Here is a 23,993-nt window from a genome sequence, read left to right on the forward strand (position 1 = left end):
GATAACAGTTGTATGAGCCCCTAATAAAATTAGAAAAAAAAATTATCAAGGTTTCATGAGGGAGGGGGTCATAGGGAGGGGGAGCAAATGAGCTGATACCAAGGGTTCAAGTAGAAAGCAAATGTTTTGAGAATGATGATGGCAACAAATGTACAAATGTTCTTGACACAATGATGGATGGATGGATGGATGGATTGTGATGAGTTGTACGAGCCCCCAATAAAACGATTAAATGAAAACAAAAGAGAGAAAGAGCACTGATGAAAAGCAAGTTTTCCTTCCAGCAAGGCTAAAACCTGCACACATCTTGAAATCACAGCTTTGCTGTTTGTTCCTGTTTACATAGAATTTTAACCCATAGCTATGTGTTTTTTTATTCTCAAGAAGTATAATTTCCCCTCCTCTGTGTACTTCACACGTATTAGAAAGAAAGTGTGCCTCTGTGCTACAGTTGCAGCAGGGTTCTGCCAGAAGTTCAGGCCAATTCAGAAGAGGACATGGAACCAGGGATATTGCTGATGTCAGGTGGCCCTTGGATGAAAGCAAAGAATACCAGAAAGATGTTGCCTTGTATTTACTGACATTGTCAGGCATTCAACTATGTATCATAACAGATTATGTATAACCTTGAGAAGAATGGAAGTTCCAAAACACTTCGTTATGTTCATTTGACGCACTTGCTGATGAAGATCAAGGTTTGTAGCCTTCAGTGTGGATTACAACGCAACATAAAGAAAACCCAAATCCTCGCAACTGGACCAGTAGGTAACATCATGAATATATCATGCTTGAATCCACAATCAGTGCTCATGGAAGCAGCAGTCAAAAGATCAAAAGACTTGTTGAATTAGGTAAATCTGCTGCACAAGGCCTCTTTTAGAGTATTAAAGAGCAAGGTGACCAAGCCATGGTATTTTCAGTTGCCTCACTTGCATGTGAAAGTGGGACATTTAATAAAGAAGGCCACAGAAGACTGGGTACATGTGAATTGTGGTGCTGGAGAAGCGTTATTAAAAGCACCTTGGACTGCGCAAAGGACAAGCCCATCTGTCTTGGAAGAGTGCTCCTTGGAGGCGAGGTTGGTGCGACTTCTTCTGATGTACTTTGGACATGTTGTCAGGAGAGACTACTTTCTGGAGAAAGACATCCTATTTGAGAAACCGAAGGGCAGCAAAGGAGAGAAAGACTATCAAGGAAACGGATCGGCATCTGGGCTGCAACCATGGGCACAAGCACAGGAACAAGTACGCAGGTGGTATGGGGCTAGACAGGGTTTCCTGATATGCAAAAGGGCACGGTGGGTCGGAATCAACCCGATGGCACCTACAACAACATGAGCTATGTTTTTATTGGAAAGGGAGGGCTTTGAACATTTTTAAAGTCCAGATAGTTATGAATCTTGTATAGAAATTGTGGGGGTTTTATCCCCTGAGGTTTTATAATGTAGGACAAGGAATGGGGTGGAGAAACAAATTTGCCTGTCTTTGGAATATCAGCAATACCTGTTTTACACAGGGCTGCTATTATTTATTCATTCAACCAATTTGAGTATCTACTTTGTGCAAGATAATTTGCTTGGCCCTGTGGCTGATGTTGTAAAGATTGATTTTAAGCAGAAGAATAACTAGTCAAATAACTTATTTAGAAAGGCCATCATTTGATGTTTTGAAGTAATAAGAAGCAGTACATTAAGAGTTAAATTAATGCAGAAGAAAGACTTAATCCAAAGTGTGGCCATGAAATGACCTAGGTGGGGGGATATCATATCTGAGCAATTCTTAAATTGAATTCCCCTCTTCTAACTAATTTGGTATTAATTGACCTATACATCTGTGGGTATCCATCTATATACTTATCTGTTTTCTTACCCCTTACTCTAGCACACCCAAATTTTTTGGCACTTCCCCATCAGGAGGAGGGGCGGGGAACACAGGCTCCGTGGATGTGTGTCTACCTGCATGTGTTCAGTCCGTGAACTGTGTTTCTGAATGAGGTGTGTGCTCGTTTCCCCACCTCTTACTGTGAATGACTACTTTAAATCAGTGCTTCAAAGAGCCACTCAGGTAGCCGCTTAACCAGGCTGAGTAATGGTTCTGCTGGCTAAGCAGCTATTTGGCTTCAGGGAGAGGAAGCATGTTAAATGTCTTATGTTATACCCATGGGAGAGATATGTTTAGTTTCATGCTTTTGTGTACATCTGTTATATGCTTGGAGAGAAAACCTTAGTTTCATCTTACTTTAGCTGTTTATATTTTAGAGAAAATTACTCTGGAGTTTATATTTGATACCAAAGAATCCTCCAGAAGTGGTCCTCCCCTTTTTTATGATTGGAGGTTAGAGTTAAATTCTTATTTATGTGAAATAAAATATGCAGGTTCCCCAAACTCTGTAACTCCTAAGGTTCTATTTTGGAAGCAGAATTAAACTCACAAGCATTATGGAAAGATACAAATAAACAGACTGGTTATGTAAAGGTGCCCAGGTAGTGTAGTGATGGTTAGTAGAAAGACTGGGCTTCCCACTCCCCTAAATAGTTACAGTCTCTGGGACCCACAGGGGGTCACTATGAGTCAGTATTGAGTTGGTAAGAGTGATTTTGGCGGGGTTAGTTTTGTTTTGATGTAAAATCAGAAGGCAGTCCACAAAAACATCTAAGGAGACAACCAGAGGGGGACTATGTATTCAGTATGAAACTGTAATGCAATCGCAGAATTAAACCTGCCCACAGTTTCCATAATCTGAGCTCTGTACGTTAAGAAAATTGTTTGCCTAATGTGGACAACAAAGGAAAATATCTGCCAGTATGTTTACTTGTCCTTTATGGCTCCTGAGGGAAAAGGTAAAGAAAAATCAGTTTGAGGTGTGTGAAGGAGGTTGAAACCTTTTCATGATTAAATGGCTTGTTGCTTTGAATTTTTTGTGGAAACCTGCGGGGGTAGCCAGCCCCCCACAGCTAGTCGTGGGTTCAGTAAGCGCAGATAATACGGTTGAGATATATAAAGATTGTAATAAAGTCATAGAGCAAGAGAGAGTAAAACAAAGAAGTCAGACACATTTCATGGTACCATGCTCTCCTCCTGGATAGCCTGAACTCAACAGCCAGGTCCTTGCACAGCTCGGGCAAGAGGGCAGCCCCAGAGAGCGCAGGAGAGAGCGATTTATTGCTAGCCAAGGCTTATATCTTTTTAGGAGTGTGTGTACCTCCTAATCACAGGTAAAGACATGCGTCACACGAAAGGGTTATACAATAAGCAATACAAGCAATAGGAGGGGAATATACTATGGGCATAAGTGTAACAGGACGGGGATGAGCTAGGGGTGCACACATGACAGGAAGGGGTGGAACTAGAGGTAAACATGTGACAAGAAGGGTGGATGCTAGATTCATAATGGTGGCCCAACCTTGGTCACCCTTGAGTGAGCTTGACCTCCCTGAGCTCTCCTTCAAGGAAACAATCTACCACCATCCTTATCAGAAGGGAGTGGGCCCTACTTAGGGTGGTACAGACTATACAGTCTGATTGCTCTAGATGGCTGAAAACCCTTAAGGAGAATAACCCCTGGCCTACTTTTGATCGACCTCCAAGTGTATAGTCATTTGCTAAGTGTAGCAAGCAGCTAAGTTTGGCATATATTTGGGGGAGACAACTTGGGAGAAATCTTTCTGTTTCCTACAGAAACCATGCATTTTAATTAATGGAAGGTATTTTGAATGTAATGAAAAAATGTTTTAGATAATTTGTATTTTGATACAATTAGTGGGACATGTATGTCCTGAGGTTGGGGATGACTGGTGCTGGTGTTGCTGGGCTGTTGTTAGGTGCTGTCTAATCCATTCCAGTTCATTATGTACAACAGAACAAAACACTATCCACCCCTGTACCATCTTTACAATTGTTTGAGCCCATTGTTGCAGCTGTGTGTCAGTTACACTGTTGATGGTCACCCTCTATTTTGCTGACCTTCTCCTTTACTAAGCATGATGTCCTTCCTGATAGCATGTCCAAAGATGACAGTACACACTAAAAATGGGATGGCAATTTCCATTAAGAGTCCAGACATAGGAAACGTTCCCTGGCCCTATATGTCCTACAAGGAACCCTAATGGTGGAGTAGGGTAAGTGTTGGCCTCAAAGTCAGCAGTTCAAATCTGGTAGCCCTTCTCTGGAGAAAGATAACATTGTTAGCTCCTGTAAAGATTTGCAGTTGAATTGACTGGATAATAGTGGTTTGGGGTTTTTATTTACTACATGCCTTGCAGGTCATAACAAGGTTAAATAGATGAGTAAATAACATTGGGGCCAGTCTGACCTCCTCCAGCTTCCATAGAGAGAAGGAAAATCCAACTTTAGCCCAAGGTCAATTGCCACAAGGCAGAAGTCATACATACATCCCTCCCTCTTCTATCTTTCTTTTAACCTATTCTTATACCAACCATTCCTCCCCTGGGGCACTTTACTACTCTGCCAGGTTTGACAGTCCACTTTTGTGGCCATCCAGACAATATTCACCTAAGTTATAGGGGTTTATTAGAGACATTAACAGGTTACTTCAAACCAGGATCAGAAAACATCAAAGAAACATAAAGTCCATGGTCAGTGGTCCACAGAAGCACCTCTCAGCCAGCAGTCAAGTCTCTTTCTGGTCAGAAGTGTCAGTCACATGGGCCCTTGGCCTCAGCCTCCATGGACCCAGAAGCCCACCTGTCTCTACCTCATGGCCCCATGGTCTCAGTGGTACAGCACCTCTGCTCCACCTTGCTGGGGCTTCTCTGGTGCCTCTGCTGCCTCCGCCACTTCAGACACTTCACACTCCCCACCTGTGGCTGTTCTTCCTCTTTTTTAATCATTTTGTTGGGTGCTCATATAACTCTTATCCCAATCCATACATCCATCCATTGTGTCATAAATGCATCCATTGTATATCAAGCACATTTGTATATTTGTTGCCCTCATCATTCTCAAAACATTTGCTTTCTACTTGAGCCCTTGGTATCAGCTCATTTTTCCCCTCCCTCCCCACTACCCCTTCCTCAGAACCCTTGATAATTTATAAATTATTTTGTCATGTCTTACACTGTGAAGTCTCCCTTCACCCGCTTTTCTTTTGTCCATCCTCCAGAGAGGAGGTTATATATAGATCCATGTATTCGGTTCCCCCTGTCTGCCCCATCTTCCCTTTACCCTCCAGGTATTGCCACTCTCATCACTAGCCCTGAGGGTTTCATCTGTCCTGGATTCCCTGTGTTTCCAGTTTCTATCTGTACCCCTGTACATCCTCTGGTCTAGCTGGTTTTGTAAGGTAGAATTGGGATCATGATAGTGAGGAAACATAGAACTAGAGGAAAGTTATGTGTTTCATCGTTGCTACACTGCACCCTGAATGGCTCGTCTCCTCCCTGCAATGCCTTCTGTAAGGGGATGTCCAGTTGCCTATAGATGCCTCTCATTCACAATGCTATGGTTTTTTGTTCTTTGATGCCTGATACCTGCTCTCATCAACGCTTCATGATCATACTGGCTGGTGTGCTTCTTCCATGTGGGCTTTGTTGCTTCTCAGTTAGATGGCCACTTGTTTACCTTTAAGCCTTTAAGACCCCAGACGCTGTATCTTTTGATAGCCAGGCACCATGAGCTTTCTTCACCACGTTTGCTTATGCACCTGCTTTGTCTTCAGTGACCGTGGTAGGGAAAGTTAGCATCATGGAATGCCATTTTAATAGAACAAAGTGTTCTTGCATTGAGGAGTACTTGAGTAGAGGCCCAATGTTCATCTGCTACCTTAATACTAAATGTATAAATATATGCACATAGATCTATTTCCCCATCATCATATATAAATATATTTACATATGTACATGCCTGTATTTAGACCTCTATAAATGCCCTTTGCCTCCTAGTTCTTTCCTCTATTTCCTTTTACTTTCCTCTTGTCCCACTATCATGCTCAGCCTTCATTTGGGTTTCAGTAATTCCTCTTGCTTACATTGCCCTTGATCAAGCCATATCAGGCCTCCCACACCAGTTGGCTGTTCTTGATGGTCCCAGGATTCTCTCTGTTCTTGCTTCTGACATGGCAGTCTCCTATCCAGAGGAAAGAGGAAACTAACAAGCTCTCCAAGTTAGAGTCCTCTACACCATATTTGCATAGTCTCACCCAACTGCTTGGTAGGAGTTTGAAATGGATGGAAGAGCCATATTAAGAAATGTAACTAAAAAAAAAAAAAAGAAATGTAACTTTATCACAGTAGTAGTCCTTAGGATGCTAACTTAGATCAGAAAAGTGTTGACCAAAAAAATGTTAAATGTCTTCTTTTTCTTGTGCCCAAGAATAATGAGTGGCTGTTTCCTCTGTATTGTGCCACCCCCAAAAGATTTGAGACTATCCCAGAGAGATTGGTTGGTTTAGTCTCAATGAATGATCTTACATTTCCACAGAAGTATCAGATCAGATGATAGCTTTCGTCTTTGTGTTTCTTTCTTTTTGGTAATGTCTCTATGAGTGGTCTTCCTTGGACTCTTCCTCTATCCATCCTAGAACACCTCACTCCTATCTAATAACATGCTTTCTTCTGACAAACTCCAGAAACCAAACTCACTGCCATCGGGTCAATTCCAACTCATAGCAACTCGGTAGGATAGGGTAGAACTACCTCTTTCGGTTCCTGGGCTGTCAGTCTTTACTGGGGAAAAAAACTGCCTGTTTTTCCTGGAGCAGCTGATGGGTTCAAACCGCTAACCTTCAGTGACACTCCCCAAGGAATTACCCACTACTTCATCAGGGTACTTTTTGCCTCTGTAGGATTCTTTTAAAAAAAAAAAACAACGAACATTTTATTAGGGATTCTCACAGCTCTTGCAACAGTCCATATATCCATTGTGTCGAGCACATCTGTACATTGTAGGATTCTTTCAATATTTCTGTTTACTGTCTGATGGTTATCTTCAAAGTATGCGTCAAGTGTTGAATAGCTAACTCTGGAATTTGTAAGCAGAATGACTTTCTGAGATTCTTTTGTATACTTAATATTTAATCTAGAACATCTGATACAGTAGAATAATCCAGGAAAAAGTAATCTGTTTCCTTTCAAAATTTTCACCCCATCAATATGAAAGGCTAGACCCACAATGATAATTTGAGGTGAGACCCAAAATTGTACAAGTCCTGCCTGGCTAATCAAATTTTAAGTGTTCTTTTGTTGTCTAGAAAGCTTTGAAAAACAGAATCCTGAGCTAGATATTGCTTTATATTGTTTAAAGCATAGCTTCCCAAACTTTCTTGGCCTACTGTTTCATTTTTGTGGTGGGGGGTGGAGGGGTAGACACACAAAAAAACTGCCCCCTAGCAAAAACTTTTGTACTACAGTATATGTGGCATAGTGGTTACATGCCTCAAGGTCAGGAGTTTGAAATCATCAGCTGCTCCACCGAAGGAAGATGAAACTTCCTATTCCCATAAAGAGTTAAAAGTCCCAGAAACACTGTCCTAAAGGGTCAATATAAGTTGGAGTTGACTCGGTGACAGTGAGTTTTTGGTTTGTTTTTTCCAGTAATGACTCACGATCCAGGGGAAAGTATAGGTATTTGCTTTTCCAGCTTCCCTGGATCAGTCCAGCACCTCTCCCCCTGGCCCCCCCAGGGTGAAGTATTAACTACTTTGGGAAACACTGGTTTAAAGGAGCCTTAGATATTGTCTAGTCTTATTTATAAGGAGTCCTGGTGGCATGTTGGGCTGCTGTCCACAGCGCTTTAAAACCACCAGCTGCTCCTCAGGAGAAAGAAGAGACTTTCTACTCCCGTAAAGAGTTACCGTCTCAGAAAACCCCAGCAGCAGTTCTCTGCTGTCCCGTAGAGTCACTGTGAGTCAGAGTCCACTGGATGGCAGTTTGTTAGGTTTTTTGAGTCTTACTCAAGTGTGACTTGCTTCATGTTGAGTTGTATGCCTAGGTATGTTTAACCATGCGAAACCTAGGAGAAACATGGGCTGGTGTAATTTGTATCTAAAACACTTGCCATAGTTATGTCCAGGCTACAAATATGCAGTTCCTTTATCATCCACCTAGCTATCTGTTGGTTATGAGTGACATCATCTTTTACTCTACTGAATATTATTGAGACCTAATGTTTCCCAACCTCAGCTGACAGTAGTAAGTAATGGACTCAATTTTGTATTTCAGCTCAGACAGCTATAACTGCACCAAAGATGTGGAAGAAACCAAAAGATCGGACCCGAACCACTGAAGAGCTATCAGAGGCTGAGTTGGAGGTAGGGGCAAAATTTAGTCTCTCTAGCTTACCTTCTGAGCAGTGGTGCCATTTCATAAGACAAGCGTGGCTCGATACATATGTCTTTCTTGAGATACTGTTTTCCAAGTGAAACTTGATATATCAAGCTTAAAGACTGACTTCAAAATCTAGGAAAATATCAAAGAAAAAATGAAAATATTTTCTTAGATATTTTTAATAATATGTTTTTTTAAAAATCTTGTCTTGTGGCAAAAATAAGCTTAATGTTTTTAGTTGAAATTTAAACTTACCTGATAGGCTAATCTGGTAAACAAAGAAATGTAAACTTTTAAATTAAATGCTCATTAGCAGTAGTGGTAGAAATGACCAGTTACATTTTAGGTGAAATTTTTTTGGATCTGTCATCTTCCAACTAAACCCCAAAAGTAACTTTGCCATGTGATTTGTTTTCTGAACTAAGCAACACTTAATTGTGCCATCGGTTATAGAATTCCAAGATCAACAGGTGATGTGAAGAAGAGACAAGGACAAGTTTAGTCCTAAGGCTTGGCCTGACAGTTTCCTAGTCTGTGATCTAAACTCACAGAGTATTAGATTTTGAACCTACTGTGATGCATAACAGAAGAAAATAAATAATAACTGAAAGAAGAGTTTTCTAGTTATGTTTTCCTACCCTCTTCAAGAGAACCCCCTTGTTACGTCTCCCTTTCCTGTCACTGGCCTTAACATTAAGTTCTGTTGATGTCACAGTTAGCCCCTTAGCAACCACTAAGCTGCTGCATGGATGTGATTTCATTATATGTATCAGGGGTGTAAGCTGACAGTAAGTTATCGGGGTGGAAATGGCTACTGCACTCTTCTGACTTGACCAAGAAAATGTTGCGCCGACAGAAAATTAACAGTTAAAACCTTCCTGAGGCAGGAGAATTCCATACATTCCTAGCTAGTATGACTGTAAGAATTTCATAGACTGATTTGTTAATTCAGCTGCTATTTATTTTCTTCTGTTCTGCATCGCTTGTTCCTATGCCCTGTGACCAGATTTCTAAACTTTATGGATCTTAAATAAAAGTGTAGGCCACAACTATCTCTTCCAACATTCATCCTATTCTTTCACTGGTGCTGGTAAACTTCTTCTGTAAAGAGCCAGGTCATTTTTATGAGCTTATCTGATGGACCTCTGACTTACTGATTGTTTCTGACTGTTTCTACTGCGGTAACCCCAAAGCAATCGGATGATTCAAAAACTAGTCGGTGATTCCTGTCTCAAAAAAACCCTTTATTGATGGAAACAGGAATTTGAATTCTTTTGGTTTCTATTCAACCATCACGATTGTTAAAAACCATTCTTAAGGTTACAATTTGTACGAAAGCAAATGGTGGACCAAATTGGGCCCATTAACTGTAGTTTATAGAAACCTACTTTAGATTGTTAATCCTCAAACATGAGAAATGTTTTGAAACATTTTGAATCAATAACTTTTTTCTTAACGCTTTAATTTAAAAGTAAAATCAAAAGGTCTTTCATGATTTACACAGACTTCCCTCAGAAATCCTAGTTCCTGGCCTTTCTTAAAATCAGAAAGTTGGTGTTTTTTAGTAGCTTCGTATTGTTACATGTCATTGTCTTCATTTACATTGATCAGTTGTCTACGCCTTCAAAGTAATGTGCTTATTTGAAATCCAGCATCAGCTTATTTTGGGTTATATATTGGGTTTTTGATCATTGAAAATATTCATTTCATAAAGTTCTTTATATTATAGCCTAATCACCAGGGGATTCATCTTAAAATTGCTGATGAAGGCCTCTTAGAATCTGGTTAGACGTTTTAGAATTTCTGCATTTCTCAATCACTACAGATACATAGAAATCAATCTAATTTTCTAGCCTACAAAAACAATACATTAGACAGTTTGTCAAGTAAATTATGCTTTCATAGGCTCCTTTGAGTCCAACCAAGGATATGCTTCCTTCCTTCCATCTAGTTTGCTAAGTAGACAGTTTAGGAAATGCTAGACACAAACTTCAGGATAGTCTTCATCCTCGTACAGGGAAACTTTTCCTTCTTAGGAATGAGTGGAGTTGTTTTTGTGGATTTGCTCCTAACTGTTCCTCAGAAACCTTCATAATTCTGGGTTCCCTGGATTATGGTTTGTCCTTAGTGGAAAAGTTTCTGTAGGTGTCTTTTTCTAGTTAGAAATTTGTCAGGTAATGCAGTTTCTATTAATATGAAATGGATTATTTGTTGTTAATTTTAGAGAATCAAATATATTTTTGTTTCCGCAATAAGAATACTATGTAATTTCATAATGTAACTAACCTGGTCTTTATTAAGTTTATTTTTGTAAGGTAGTCGAGAGGCACCAGAAACCCAATCAGTCGAAATAGAACAAACAGGCTTTATTAGGCAGAAAAAAACACAGCCTGGGCGAAGTCCCACAGTCCACAATGTCCGGGCTGGGGGAGTCGCATTGCAGGCTACAGGACTGCTGCTTATATGGACAGGTATGTCTGGGTTTCTGGAATGTAAGGTGTCTTCCTGGTTCTGGGTGTATTCGTGCCGGGTGCAGAGCGGTGGGCAAGAACAAAGCGGGCACTGAGCCAAACGGCCGTGCTGGGTGCAGAGTGGAGGGTCGAGAGCAAAGTGGGCACTGAGCCAAACGGGCCATGCTGGTGCCGGGTGCAGAGCAGCGGGTCGAGAACAAAGCGGGCCATTAGCCAGCTCTGGTCAGCTCTGCAGGTGTGTGTGGGAGATTCAAGGCCACTTTCTGCTAGTTGTTTCAGCTAGCTCTGGTCAGCTCCGCACGGGTGGGGAAGACTCAAGGTCACTTGCTGCTAGATGCAAGCCTGGTATTGATCTGGCCATACAATTTTTAAGTACTATTTATAGACTTACACCTCAAATTAATAGAGATCTTTATGATGACTTTATGTTGTTCTTGTTCTCTGATTCATATTGGCTCCATGCATAGTAGCATGAGATCTTGCTGCCTGGCCCTGGGCCATCCTCACAGTTGTTCCTGTGTCTGAGCCCACTGCTGCAGCCACTATGTCAATCATTGTTAAGCATGATGTCCTTTTCTGGGGACTGGTTTTTCTTGATAACATGTCCAAAGTACATGCATGTAGTGACCTTATAAAGAGTATTAAATAGTTATGTATGGAATATGAAAAAATTGAGGCTGCTGAATCATAATTCATACTCAGTAGATCTGTTTTTTCCCCCTCAACCTACCCCTGCCATGTTTCGCTAAAAATAGTAACGGTTGATTTTGTGAAGAGACGGAGACTGAGCAGTTGAGACCGCCTTGCTGGCCTCCAGCCACAGTCGGCTTCTTCGTGTGGAAACCGGGAGCAGGAGATTCACAGTTTAATTTCTTCTCCTTTTTCCTTCCTGTGAGATTTTTTTGATTTTCAGCTGTGTGACCAACCTTGTCAAACACCATGGCCAGCAATGTTACCAACAAAATGGACCCTCACTCCATGAACTCCCGTGTATTTATTGGAAATCTCAACACTCTTGTGGTCAAGAAGTCCGATGTAGAGGCAGTCTTCTCGAAGTATGGCAAAATCGTGGGCTGCTCTGTTCATAAAGGCTTTGCCCTTGTTCAGTATGTAAATGAGAGGAATGTCCGAGGATGGCAGAATGATTGCTGGCCAGGTTTTGGCTGCAGAGCCAAATCTTTTGGCTCTGCAGCCAAAAGTGAACCGAGGAAAAGCAAGTGTGAGACGATTTGCAGCAGAGATGTACAGCTCTTCTTTTGATTTGGACTATGACTTTCAACGGGATTATTATGACAGGATGTACAGTTACCCAGCAAGAGTTCCTCCTCCTCCTCCTATTGCTCGGGCTGTAGTGCCCTCAAAACGCCAGCGTGTATCAGGAAACACCTCAAGAAGGGGCAAAAGTGGTTGCAATTCCAAGAGTGAACAGCGGGGATCTTCTTCCAGGTCTGGAAAATTGAAAAGAGATGACCTTCAGACTATTAAAAAGGAGTTGACACAGATTAAACAAAAAGTGGATTCGCTACTGGAAAGCCTGGAAGGAACAGAGCAAGCAAGGAGTAGAGATGAAGAATGGCAATCAGAAGAGGAGCAGAACAGCAGCTCCCTGAAGAAAGATGAGACTAATGTGAAAATGGAGTCTGAGGCGGGTGCGGATGACCCTGCTGAGGAGGGCGACCTGCTGATGATCTGAGAATGAAGATCGGGGTGACCAGCTAGAGTTGATCAGGATGATGAAAAGAGGCTGAGGAAGGAGAGGATGACTCTTAAGCACATAGTGGGGTTTAGAAGTCTTATCCCATTCTTCTTTACCTTGGCGCTTGTCTAGGCTCAGGTTTTCCACCAGATCCTCTCCCCTAGTGTTATCTTCAGCACATGTTCACTGTTCCCCCATCCTTGTCCTTCCCTTGTCCATTAATTCTTATTGCCCTGCGCCTAGTCCCACTTTTGCTTGCTTTGATGCTCCTAGTAGTTACATTAAGTCTTTCCTTGTAATTTTTTGCTTTCAATTTGATACCTCTTTGACTTAACAATAAAAGGATGTATGGCATTTGTCAACTGTCTGCAAAATAGTCTCTTGTTATGCAGGGAACACAGTTTTCCACATATTATGAGTGCAGTACTTGCTTCCCTAACTGCAAGGGCATTCTCACGTAGTTGAGTAGCATATGAGAAGAGTTTTGGGTTTTAGGTATGTGTGCCCCACATGTGGGGCTGTTCAGCATAATGTAACAATGTATTTTTTGTGAATGAGAGTTGGCATGTTATGCATCCTCTAGAAAATAGTGTAATAGTCTTAAGATTTGTTTTCTAAAGTTGATAGATACTGTGGGTTATTTTTGTGAACAGCCTGATGTTTGGGACTTTTTTCTCTCAAAATAAACCATATTAAACCAGGAATTTGGAGGAAACAAAAAAATAATAATAACGATTACCACGTTTTATATATATATATTTTTAATGATCATATACTGGCTCTCCCCATAGAGGGAAGGAGAGGACTCTGTGTATTTACAGAAACTATTGGAAATTGAATCTAAAACCATCTGTTACTGTTGATAACATTTTTATAATCTAAGTAGTATCAACCCTGCTCCATTCCCCTCAAGATCTCAGATGTATAAAAGAACAAAATTGTATTATAACATCTCTTTTCTAATAGCAGAATTCGTCGCTTATGTATTTACTTACTACTTGTTTTAAAAATAGTGTTATAGACCACCTGGGTGGAACCACTTTCTGATTCTATTCATATTCTTTCATATAATCTCTGCTGACTCTACCCTCGTTTTTTCCTTCTTTTTCTTGTATGAACTTATCATTCAGAAAGTCACTTTCTTAGTGCTCCTGCCAAAAAATTGCTTTGATAGTGTTTTCCTTGAATCGAAAAGAAAAAGACTTGTTAAGTTCCTGGAGACCTTCGCTTCCAAGCATTTTGATGATTCATGTGGCCCCTGGAAAACCTGTATTTATTTGATATTTGAGATAGTAAAAAATAATCTAGTGAATAACTTCACTTCTACCTTGCTTTTTAAAGACAGGTGTATCGCACCACGGAGCCTGGGAGTGCATTAGGGAAGCACGAGTGCTAACTACACGGTGGACGGCTGAGACGCTGCAGCCACTGCACGGGTGCAAGCTGTGCCGTCTGCTTCTTTTACAGTGCGCACCGTGTGGCAGGGTTTTGCTCCGGCCTATAGGGTCTGCAGAGTCAGAATCAACTGTCCTGCAACAGATTTGCTTTGGTATATGATGTCCCAGAATCCAGTTTTCTTCCTCAAGGAATATGTTCCACACATTTTTCAGTGTACGAGTTAAATAAGATTTATAGATCCAGATAATTTTAAGATCCAATAAATATAAATCGACTTTACTAACAAGTGGCCTACTTATAAAATGAAAGATAACCAGCTCCGTTTCAGTCAGAAAATAGCACCAAAATATGCCCTCTTGTATTCTTGTTTATATTTGCTGAGCTTCCCTGGTGAAGATAGGAGTGCTCGTTTTAGATTTCTAACTTAGGCTTTTTCTTTCCCATCAAGTTCAAGGATTAACAGTTCTTTCCATTCTAACCTTTGGTGCATTTGGATTTCGTTAGTCACGTTAAAGCATTTCAGTAGCCCGAATTGCCTGACTCATCCCAGGAGAGGAAATGAGAAAAGTATTTAAAATAAACATTCTATTCTAGCACTCTGTGCTGAAAACAGATGCCCTGGTCTTGAGTAACATGGTTTCCCATGCTTGTGAGGAGTGGGGGTGGGTCTTGTCTTTTTACACACACTTGAACAAACTATAACCTCTGTTCACTTATGCTTTTAGCCTAAAGCCGAAGAGGAGCTTTCAGGTGACAAAATAATTGAAGCTGAACAGGATAAAAAGAAACAAGGGTTTCATCCTGAAAGAGACCCCTCTGGCTTAAAAAAAATGAACGCTATGGAAGAAAATGGAGAAGACGTTGAGCCTGTGCGTAATGGCGCTGAGAGTATTTCTGAGGGTGAAGGTATCGATACTAACTCAGGCTCCACCGATAGTTCTGGTGATGGGAGTACATTCCCTTTTAAACCAGGTAAGTTTGTCCCTGTATTCCTGTGTCCCTCTTTCCTTTTCCTTTTCACTCTACTCCTGAGGCAGACGTGCTGGATGGAAGAAAGAGGCCCCTCACCTATAATGTTTACAGACTAGCTCAGCAGGCATGAGTTAAAGTGACCAGCAGATTCAGTGAGCAATATGTTGGTGGGAGTGTAATCTGATACTAGTACTGAACTTAACCAGCTTTGGAAGAGCACCTGGCATAGGAGAAAAAGTCAGTTCCAGGCTGGTGGAATTTGATAAGAGAAATTTTATTTATTTTCACGTAAAAGGATATTACAGTATGACCATGCCTCTGGAGATAGTGGTACCTGTCGTTTCACAAACCTTAGATTCAATTTGTGGACAGAATTGACTTTTTTAGAGCTGAACTCTGATGTCCTCTGTCAGAACCCGAATGACAAGAGTGCGGAGCACCTGGAATATGGGAGGTAACCTGTGAAATGTATGACAAACCTGGGAGGATCTTTGGTTTTAAAATCCCATTACATGTGGCATCTATCCCAAGCATATGCAAAGTGTGACCAACTTTGAGGTTTATGGGAAAATTTGGTGTGGACACTTAGGGAAAAGAAGTTGCTTTGATAGAAAGCTTAATGTAGCTAAACTTTTTTTTATATTCTGCCAGGTCTAAAGTGACTTTTACATAAACTAAAATTTTAATGTAAAGTACCAGCTCTCAAAAATAATCTAGACCGGAGGGAGCCAACAAATCCTGGGTAAGGGAACAGTAAGAGATCTAAAATTGATGATGAGGAGGGTGTAGAATGTCTGATGGGGTTTGGTCAAGTGTACTGCAGCCTAGAGAAAGTACTGAGAGCTGAATGAAGCTTTAACTTGATAGTGGGACAGGTGGAAAGTAAAAAGAAATAGCGGAAAGAACTAGGAGGCAAAAGACATTTATAGAGGTATAAATATAGGCATGCACATATGTAAATATATTAATCTATAATGATAGAGATACAGGTATGTTTAAATATTATATATTAAGGTAGCAGACAGGCATTGAGCCTCTACTCAAGCCCTCCATCAACACAAGAACACTTTATTCTAATAACCTGGCATTTTATGATGATCTCCTTCCCAACACAATCGCAGAAAACAAAGTGGGTGCATAAGCAAATGTGGTGAAGAAAGCTGGTGCTTGGCTCTTAATCGATGTAGCGTCTGGGGTCTTAAAGGCTTGAAACGGCCATCTAGCAGGAAAGCAACAAAGCCCACATGGAAGAATCACACCAGTCTGTGTGATCATGAGGTGTCAATGGGATCAGGTATCAGGCATCAGGCATCAGAAGACCCAAAATAAACCAATGCAAATGATGGGGGTCGGAGTGGAGACCCAAAGCCCATCTGTAGACAAATGTATATTCCCTCACAGAAGGGTCACAAGAAAAGAACGAGACAGCCAGGGTGCAGCAAAGCACCATCGGAACATACAACATTCCTCTAGTTCTTAGTGCTTGCTCTGCGCCCACCCACCCCCGCCCTCCCACTATCATGACCCCAGTTCTACCCTCCAAATCTAGCTAGACCAGAGTATGTATAGTGGTACAGATAAGCACTCTCAATGACCCACAGAATCCAGGATAGATAAACCCCTCAGGAACAGTAATGAGAGTAGCCAGACCATGAGGGTAGGGGGAAGATGGAGGAGAAGGGAGAGATACAGGGAATTGACTGTAATGATCTAATGATTGATGTATAAACACCCCCCTCCCAAGGGGAAGAATAGAAATGTGGGTGAGGGGAGACAGCCGACGGTGTAAGATATGAAAATAATTTATAATTATTGAGTCCACGAAAGTGGGAGGGTTGGGGAGCGAGGGTAAAAAGAGGAGGTGGGAGGTAAAAAAAGAGGAGCTGAGACCAAGAGCTCAAGTAGAAAGAAAATGTTTTGAAAATGATGGATGAAAACATGTACAAATATTTGTGACACAATGGATGTTTGGATTGTGATAAGAGCTGTCAGAGCCCCCAATAAAATGATTTATTAATGAAAACATAATCTAGACCAATTTTTTAGTCTGCCTATTTAATCACTTCATAGGCTATGAAATTAATATATATTATATATATATTAATATATAATATATATTAAACAGTATATATATATTTTAATACAGTGAAATATATTACATGCTCTAAAGATAAATATTCTTTTGCAAATTCCTGTTTTAGTTTGTATGTGTGTGCTTGGCTCTGGCCATGAAGTCAATGTATTTTTACTGTGGTCAAAAACGTTTAAAAGCCACTGACCTATAATTAATTTAATCTCCTTAATGTACTCCTTCTTCCACTACCAGTTAACTATTGTTAATGAGCTTTATAAAATGGTAATGTTTTAAAACAATATTATTTTAAAACAATATTTTCTTACCTTAGGACTTCATACACTCAATTCCCTTTTAAATCTGAGCTTTTATTAGATCACCAAACACTTGTTCTTGTTGTTGTTGTTAGGTACAATCAAGTCAGTTTTTAAATTTTTTTTTAATTTTTAGTAATCCATTGTTTATTGCAGATATTTTAAATTGGACTACCCTTACAATATGAAGAAAATCCCTAATGCTCATAACATAGTATTCTAAATTAATGACCTGAGTTAAATTTAGGAAGATTTATCAATGATTTTCATATCTAATTTTTTAAAATAATTTTATTGGGGACTCATACAGCTCTTATCACAATCTATGCATATCGTCAGTTTTTATAGCACCCCTTTGAATATTAAAAAGGAAGTACTGCCCAGCCCTGTAGTGGTCCTCACAATTGTTCTGTGCTTGAGCCCCTTGTGGCAGCCACTTTTAAACACTGTCGCCACCACCAGTCTTTCCCACAGAGAGCTCTCATTACAAGGACTGTATCAAGTATTTTTAATTTTTACTTTGGCAAGGAAAAGTTACACTGCTGTCTAGACGCCAGCTCTGCCACCCAGCATCCCTTAGCCTCCACAATACACCTTTCTGTAAGGGAGAGGAAGAATGCCGTCCGTTTAAAATGCTAAATCCAAAGAAGATGATGTCTACTTTTTAATAGAGTAGGCAGCAGGAATTCATTTGAAATAACCTGCAAAACACTCAGACTGTCAGAGCTCCTGTAAAGAAGAACACAGTCTGTTGCGTTGAAGGCATCTGGAGCCTGGTTTTGATGGAAGTTTTGTTAATTCCTTTCCAGGATAATTTTCAAGGAATTTTCAGCTTTCTCTCATGAGAATGGGACTTAGAGCAGTGAGAGATGTTTCAGTATTTATGTCAGCAGCAGTTTAAACTGCAGGCGGGGAAGAAAATTCTGTATCTAGCTGCCTAGCCTTTTCAGATGATTAAATAAGTTGTTCGCTTATCACTTGTGTTCTTTCTTCTCTAATATTACATTTCCAGATGAGCAGCAAAACAAGAATCGTTTTTCAGGAAACAGCATATTACCAGATTTCTCATTCGTGGGATATTAGGAAAAGTAATTTTTTTTTTTTAGAACTTATTTTTTATTTAATGAAGATTATTACTTTGCCCTTTTAGTGTGTATATAAAGTGGTTTTATAGCCAATTGTTGCAAAGAGTCTCAGATATCAAGAAGGGATGAAAGAGCAAATGACAGTTTAAAATCTTCATATATGGCATTTTCTGGCAATACTCACTGTTTGTGTTTCTATCTTTTTAAAAAACATATAACTGAACCTACTGCCATCAAGTTAATTCTAACTCATGGTAACCCAACAGAGCAGAGTAGAATGGCTGTAGCATTTCTGAGGCTGTACATCTTTTTATTTATTTTTTAATCATTTTATTGGGGGCTCATACAGCTCTTACACAATCCATACATACATATATTGTGTCAAGCACATTTATACATGTGTTGCCATCATCGTTTTCAAAACATTTTCTTTCTACTTGAGCCCTTGGTATCAGCTCCTCCTTTTTCCCCCCTAATGAACCATTAATAATTTATAAATTATTATTTTTTCATGTCTTACACTGACCAATGTCTCCCTTCACCCACTTTCATGATCGGCTCCCCGTTTCTACCCCTACCTTCCCCTTCCCCTCCTGGTATTGCTACTCTCATTATTCATCTTGAGGGCTTTTATCTGTCCTGGGTTTCCAGCTCTTATCTGTACCTGTGTACATTTCTGGTCTAGCTGGATTTGTAAGGTAGAATTTGGGTCATGACAGTTGGAGGGGGTCAGGAGGAAGCATTAAAGAACTCGAGGAAGGTTGGATGTTTCATCGGTACTACACTGCACCCTGACTGGCTTGTCTCTACCTTGTGACCCTTCTGTAAGGGGATGTCCAATTTTATACAGATGGGCTTTGGGTCCCCATTCCACATTCCCCCTCATTCACATTAAGATTTTTTTGTTCTGGGTCTTTGATGCCTGCTACCTGATCCCATCGACAGCTCATGATCACACAGGCTGATGTGCTTCATCCATGTGGACTTTGTTGTTTCTCAGCTAGACGGCCGTTTGTTGATCTTCAGAGGCCGTAGGAGCAGAAAACTCTGTGGAGTGGCTTAGTGGGCTTGAAATGCCAACTCTGGGGTTAGCAGCTCAATGCTTCCTCATTATGTCACTAGGGCTCATTACTTAGGACTGAAATAGTGAAGTTTGGTTATGACTAAAGTAAATATTGGCATCCAGTTTTCCCTTCAATTGGATGTACTTTAAATGGATCATAGATAATGGTCTTACAGATGGCTGACTACCTTTGTCCCCCTTCCTAGAATCCTGGAAGCCTGCTGATACTGAAGGCAAGAAGCAGTATGACAGGGAGTTTCTACTGGACTTCCAGTTCATGCCAGCGTGTATACAGAAACCAGAGGGCCTGCCTCCCATCAGTGATGTGGTTCTTGACAAGGTACGATGTAGTCTCAGAGAAAACTAGGGCTGGCCTTTTAATGGGGGCTCATTTTAACTGGAACAAGATGTTAAGTATAAGTGACTTTTTAGGAATTGTTAATCCACGTAGTATTTGAATAAAAATATATAATGTTTAAGAATTAGTATTTTCCAACAAAAACAATATTGGCTTTTCAGTTTCCCCTAAATTATAGTAATCTTAGGGTTTGGTCCATAGTTCACTAGTGAATTTTAAAATTCTTTAATTTATTTACCTAGCGATGCAGTGAAAAGTATGTGACCATAGATGGAAACATACAGATAAAGTGATACTATATTCCCCCACTGTTTTACCTTTTTAATTTGTATGTAGTGACAGTAAGGACAGGTCAGCAACTTAGAAAGGTAACTGACAAGTTAAACTGAAATGGGAGCCAACCTAATTCTCAGTGTATGTCTCAAAATAATCCTATGAATCCTTCCAGTGATGGAAGTTTCCATTCCTTTGCAAGTACACATCCTTTCTCTATGCATGATCTTAATGTTACTTAAAAAGATTAGTTGTTCTCTAGTTAATAAACGGAGTTAAGTTAGATGTATATCTGTCCAAGTTATTTTATGTTAATCAAAGTTGAATCCGTGCTGGTTATTAAATCTGAAGTAGTTTTTGTTTTAAAGAGGAAATATTTCTGGGTAGACCCGAGGATGTACACTGGTACAGATAGGAACTGGAAACACAGGGAATCCAGGACAGATGATCCCTTCAGGGCCAGTGCTGAGAGTGGTGATACCGGGAGGGTAGAGGGTGGATGTGGTGAAAAGAGGGAACTGATTACAAGGATCTACATAGAACCTCCTCCCTGGAGGATGGACAACAGAAACGTGGGTGAAGGGAGACATTGGACAGTGTAAGATATGATAAAATGATAATAATGTATTAATTATCAAGGGTTCATCAGGGAAGGGGGAGCAGGGAAGGAGGGTGGGGAATGAGGAGCTGGTGCCAGGCACTTACGTGGAGAGCAAATGTTTTGAGGATGATTAGGGTAACGGATGTACAAATGTGCTTTATGCAATTGATAATATGTATGGATTGTGGTAAGAGTTGTGTGAGCGCCCAATAAAATGCTTTTTAAAATTATCAAGGGTTCATGAGGGAGGGGGGAGTGGGGAGAAAGGGGGGAAAATGAGGAGCTGATACCAAAGGCTCAAGTAGAAAGCAAATGTTTTGAGAATGATGATGACAACAAATGTACAAATGTGCTTGACACAATGGATGGATGGATGGATGGATGGATTGTGATAAGAGTTGTACGAGCCCCCAATAAAAGGATTTTAAAAAGAAAACAGAAGGGAAAAAAAGAGTATATATTTCTCCTTAATTAATATATGGAGGTTATCTTATAGAATGGGGCCAGCATCTTAGGGAGATTTCCAGCAGCTTCTTTGTTATTTTATGTATTTCTAGCAAAAGGTCTTCTCATTTCTCTTGAAAACTAAGACTACTCTCTTAGATACTTTTGTGAGGACAGTTGAATGATGGGTGATGTTAATTTGAGGCTACTTCAGAGAGCAAGTGTTATATCCACTGAATTAGATTATTCTCTTAGAAAATATTCCTTCCTGTCTTGCAACCTTATCTGTTTCTGACTGGCCAGTCCTACTTTGTCATTGAACTCCTGAGCTTTGCTAGCTCAGTAATCACACATTATGTGCCTATGTAAAGGGCAGACAGTAAGATTTTCATAATCATATCACATGAAAGACATCTCTTTTTGATATTCATGGTATACTCAAAATACATGCTTCACTATCAGTCAGCAGCACAGAAACCAGAACGAGCAATGGCAAGGTTTCTTACAGGCAGCTAGCTGTCCTAGTGATTACCTTGAAAAATGAATGCCAGAATTAGGCATTGTTTCAGGGAATTATAGAAGAGTTTGTCTTGAGCCATCCCATTGGTCCTATATGTCTAGGAAACCATCCTAGTGGTTGTGTCTAATTTTTCTGGGGAAATTTAGCCTCATCAGCCCCAGCGCACTAGAAAACAGTTGTCATCCCAAGGTTCTCAGGCTAGCCCAAGAGAAGCTTTGACTTCCACTGATTAGAAGCAAAAAGAGCCAGTGCTCACCTTTCCAATGGACCTAGTATTTCAGGCAAGGTTTTACTATCTTTGTGACAGTGAATACTTGGGAATTTGTATGAAGCATTTCCTTTGCTTCTTGACACAGATCAACCAACCCAAATTGCCAATGAGAACTCTAGACCCTCGCTTTTTGCCTCGAGGACCAGACTTTACTCCAGCCTTTGCAGATTTTGGACGACAGACACCTGGTGGAAGAGGTGTACCTGTAAGTGCAACTTCCCTACAACCATCTAGTTTGACACTGTCATTGACTCAGTATCATCCTGTCTAATAGCCGAAACCTCTTTTATTCATTGATTCTTCTAACCAAGAAGAAGTAAAAGAGAAGACGATCCTTTTCATACTGATATTAAAACAATTAAAGAATACATTTGAATCATTTTTTTCTCCATTGCTTTTCCTATTGAAATGACCTGCAAATGGAATAAAAATAGAGCCAACCTTGATAGGATTCCTGTTTTGTTTTGAGGCACTCTAATATATTGGAGATCTCATGCAGCTAATGGGCATCTCTTTGTCTTTGTTTCTACAGATTTGCAAAGTGCAGAACAGGCATGGATTGCCAATCCTGGAACAGGGCAAAGCCCCAGCATGCACTCCTCTGGCGATGTCGCACCCACCCCTGAAGGGCCTGCCTCTAGGGGTGCGCTGAATCTTTTTTTTCCCCCCCCCCAACAGTAGTCTGTGGTGTTACACTATCTTCTATTTTGCTCTTCGCATTTCCTCTAGGTTATGGAGTAAAAAGACAAACAAATGTTAGATGCAAAAAGAGTGCAGTATTGGTCGGCTGCAGATGGCCATTCCACCCCCAGTGGCAGGCTCTTCAGTGGTGGAAGGGGCATCACCATTGGGATTATGCTGGGCCGCTGCACTGTGCAGGGTCTGGCAGATTCTGCCTACCTCATGCTGTGTAGTCTTGCAGAAAGCATGAGGGAAAGTTGCCAAAGATGTGAATACAACGCCCCCACCCCACCCCATCAGAATGACACAAGTTAAAGAGCACTTAATGACATTTTGGAGGACCTTTGGTTTTGATGTACATTTGCAGATCACCTTGTTAAGATGACTTTATTTTATGCTTTAAAAATTGTTTTTTTCTATAAGGTAACACATTTTATTTTCCCATCAACTTTTTATTTCTGGAATGGCAACTTTGAAACCTGCTTTAATATAAGACTAGACTCTAAAAATGCATGTTACTTGGTAGTTGTTTGAATTATTGGGTTATTTGCCTGCAGATGAACAATGATTGAAAACACTTGGGTGCCTATCATTTGTTAGGGCTTTATAAAATCTCCATAGATGCTTCTTAAATTGAAGCAGATTGTGTGAGCATCACTTAGAGACTTCTATGTGTGTGACACTCTTCTCAAACAGATTGGGGACTTAACCCCTATTTTCTCCAATACAAAAGTACATTTTTTTCCTAAAGCCTACATTCCCTCATCATAAAAGTCTTAGAAAACCGCTTTCTGAAAACCTTTATCTATTTTTTGTGTTTATTTTTAGCATGATTTTCTTTTTGATTATTTGTAATTATGCTTACACTACTGTTGGTTTATTTTTTGTTTTGCTTTGGCATGTTTTTAAGTCGTTTTTTTGGTCAAATATTTAAAATACTGTTGATAGCATTTTGATGATAGCATCTGTGGCTGTATAGCTCAGTGTTGTTCCTGGGTCACAGAGGTGCAAATTGCTGTACCTTTTTGCACTTCTTTGAATATATACTGATACTTTTCATTCCCCGCTTGCTCATCATTGCCTAATAATTAGTTATATATAAATGGAAATATTGTGAATTGAAATAAGATACATATGTATTTTTAAATGTACATTTTAAAGGGAAGTTTGATTTTTTTAAAAATTTAAATCATTTTATTGGGGACTCGTACAACTCTTATTGCAATCCACATATACATCCATTGCGTCAAGCACATTTATATATTGGAAATTTGATTTTTAAAGTAACTCTCAGAATTTACATTTAGCCCATTAGGCTTGCATGTGTGAGCAGAATAAGTCATTTTGGTGCGTTCAGTTATGTGACTAGAAATGAGACTCAACTACCATTTGTAGTAACGTCAAAATAGTCGGCTCTGGTAATTTAATTCACTTGCTTCTGTCATGTGTTAAAAGATAATTTTCAAGTGAAATTGTGGAGTAAAATTGGTA

General features: G+C 40.1%; 1 protein-coding gene and 1 pseudogene across 18 annotated transcripts in view; both read left to right on the forward strand.

The window, feature by feature from the left end:
• EIF4G3 (eukaryotic translation initiation factor 4 gamma 3) overlaps positions 1 to 23,993 on the forward strand; it is a 369,700-nt gene that overhangs the window by 269,306 nt on the left and 76,401 nt on the right. For 12 of the 18 annotated variants that reach the window (XM_045298763.1, XM_045298765.1, XM_045298764.1 and 9 more), the window contains 5 exons: positions 8,177 to 8,265; positions 14,572 to 14,818; positions 19,561 to 19,694; positions 21,907 to 22,026; positions 22,354 to 22,464. In XM_045298763.1, coding sequence (XP_045154698.1) covers positions 8,177 to 8,265; positions 14,572 to 14,818; positions 19,561 to 19,694; positions 21,907 to 22,026; positions 22,354 to 22,464 — 701 coding nt within the window. The remainder of the gene's footprint in view (positions 1 to 8,176; positions 8,266 to 14,571; positions 14,819 to 19,560; positions 19,695 to 21,906; positions 22,027 to 22,353; positions 22,465 to 23,993) is intronic. The other 6 variants (XM_004705376.3, XM_045298754.1, XM_045298760.1 and 3 more) reach the window with 1 other exon arrangement.
• On the forward strand, positions 11,683 to 12,522 carry LOC101642560 (annotated as a pseudogene).

This window comes from Echinops telfairi, unplaced genomic scaffold (assembly GCF_000313985.2).
Source record: "Echinops telfairi isolate 266 unplaced genomic scaffold, ASM31398v2 ScPeMD7_7457;HRSCAF=8495, whole genome shotgun sequence".
NCBI classification, from domain to species: Eukaryota; Metazoa; Chordata; class Mammalia; order Afrosoricida; family Tenrecidae; genus Echinops; species Echinops telfairi.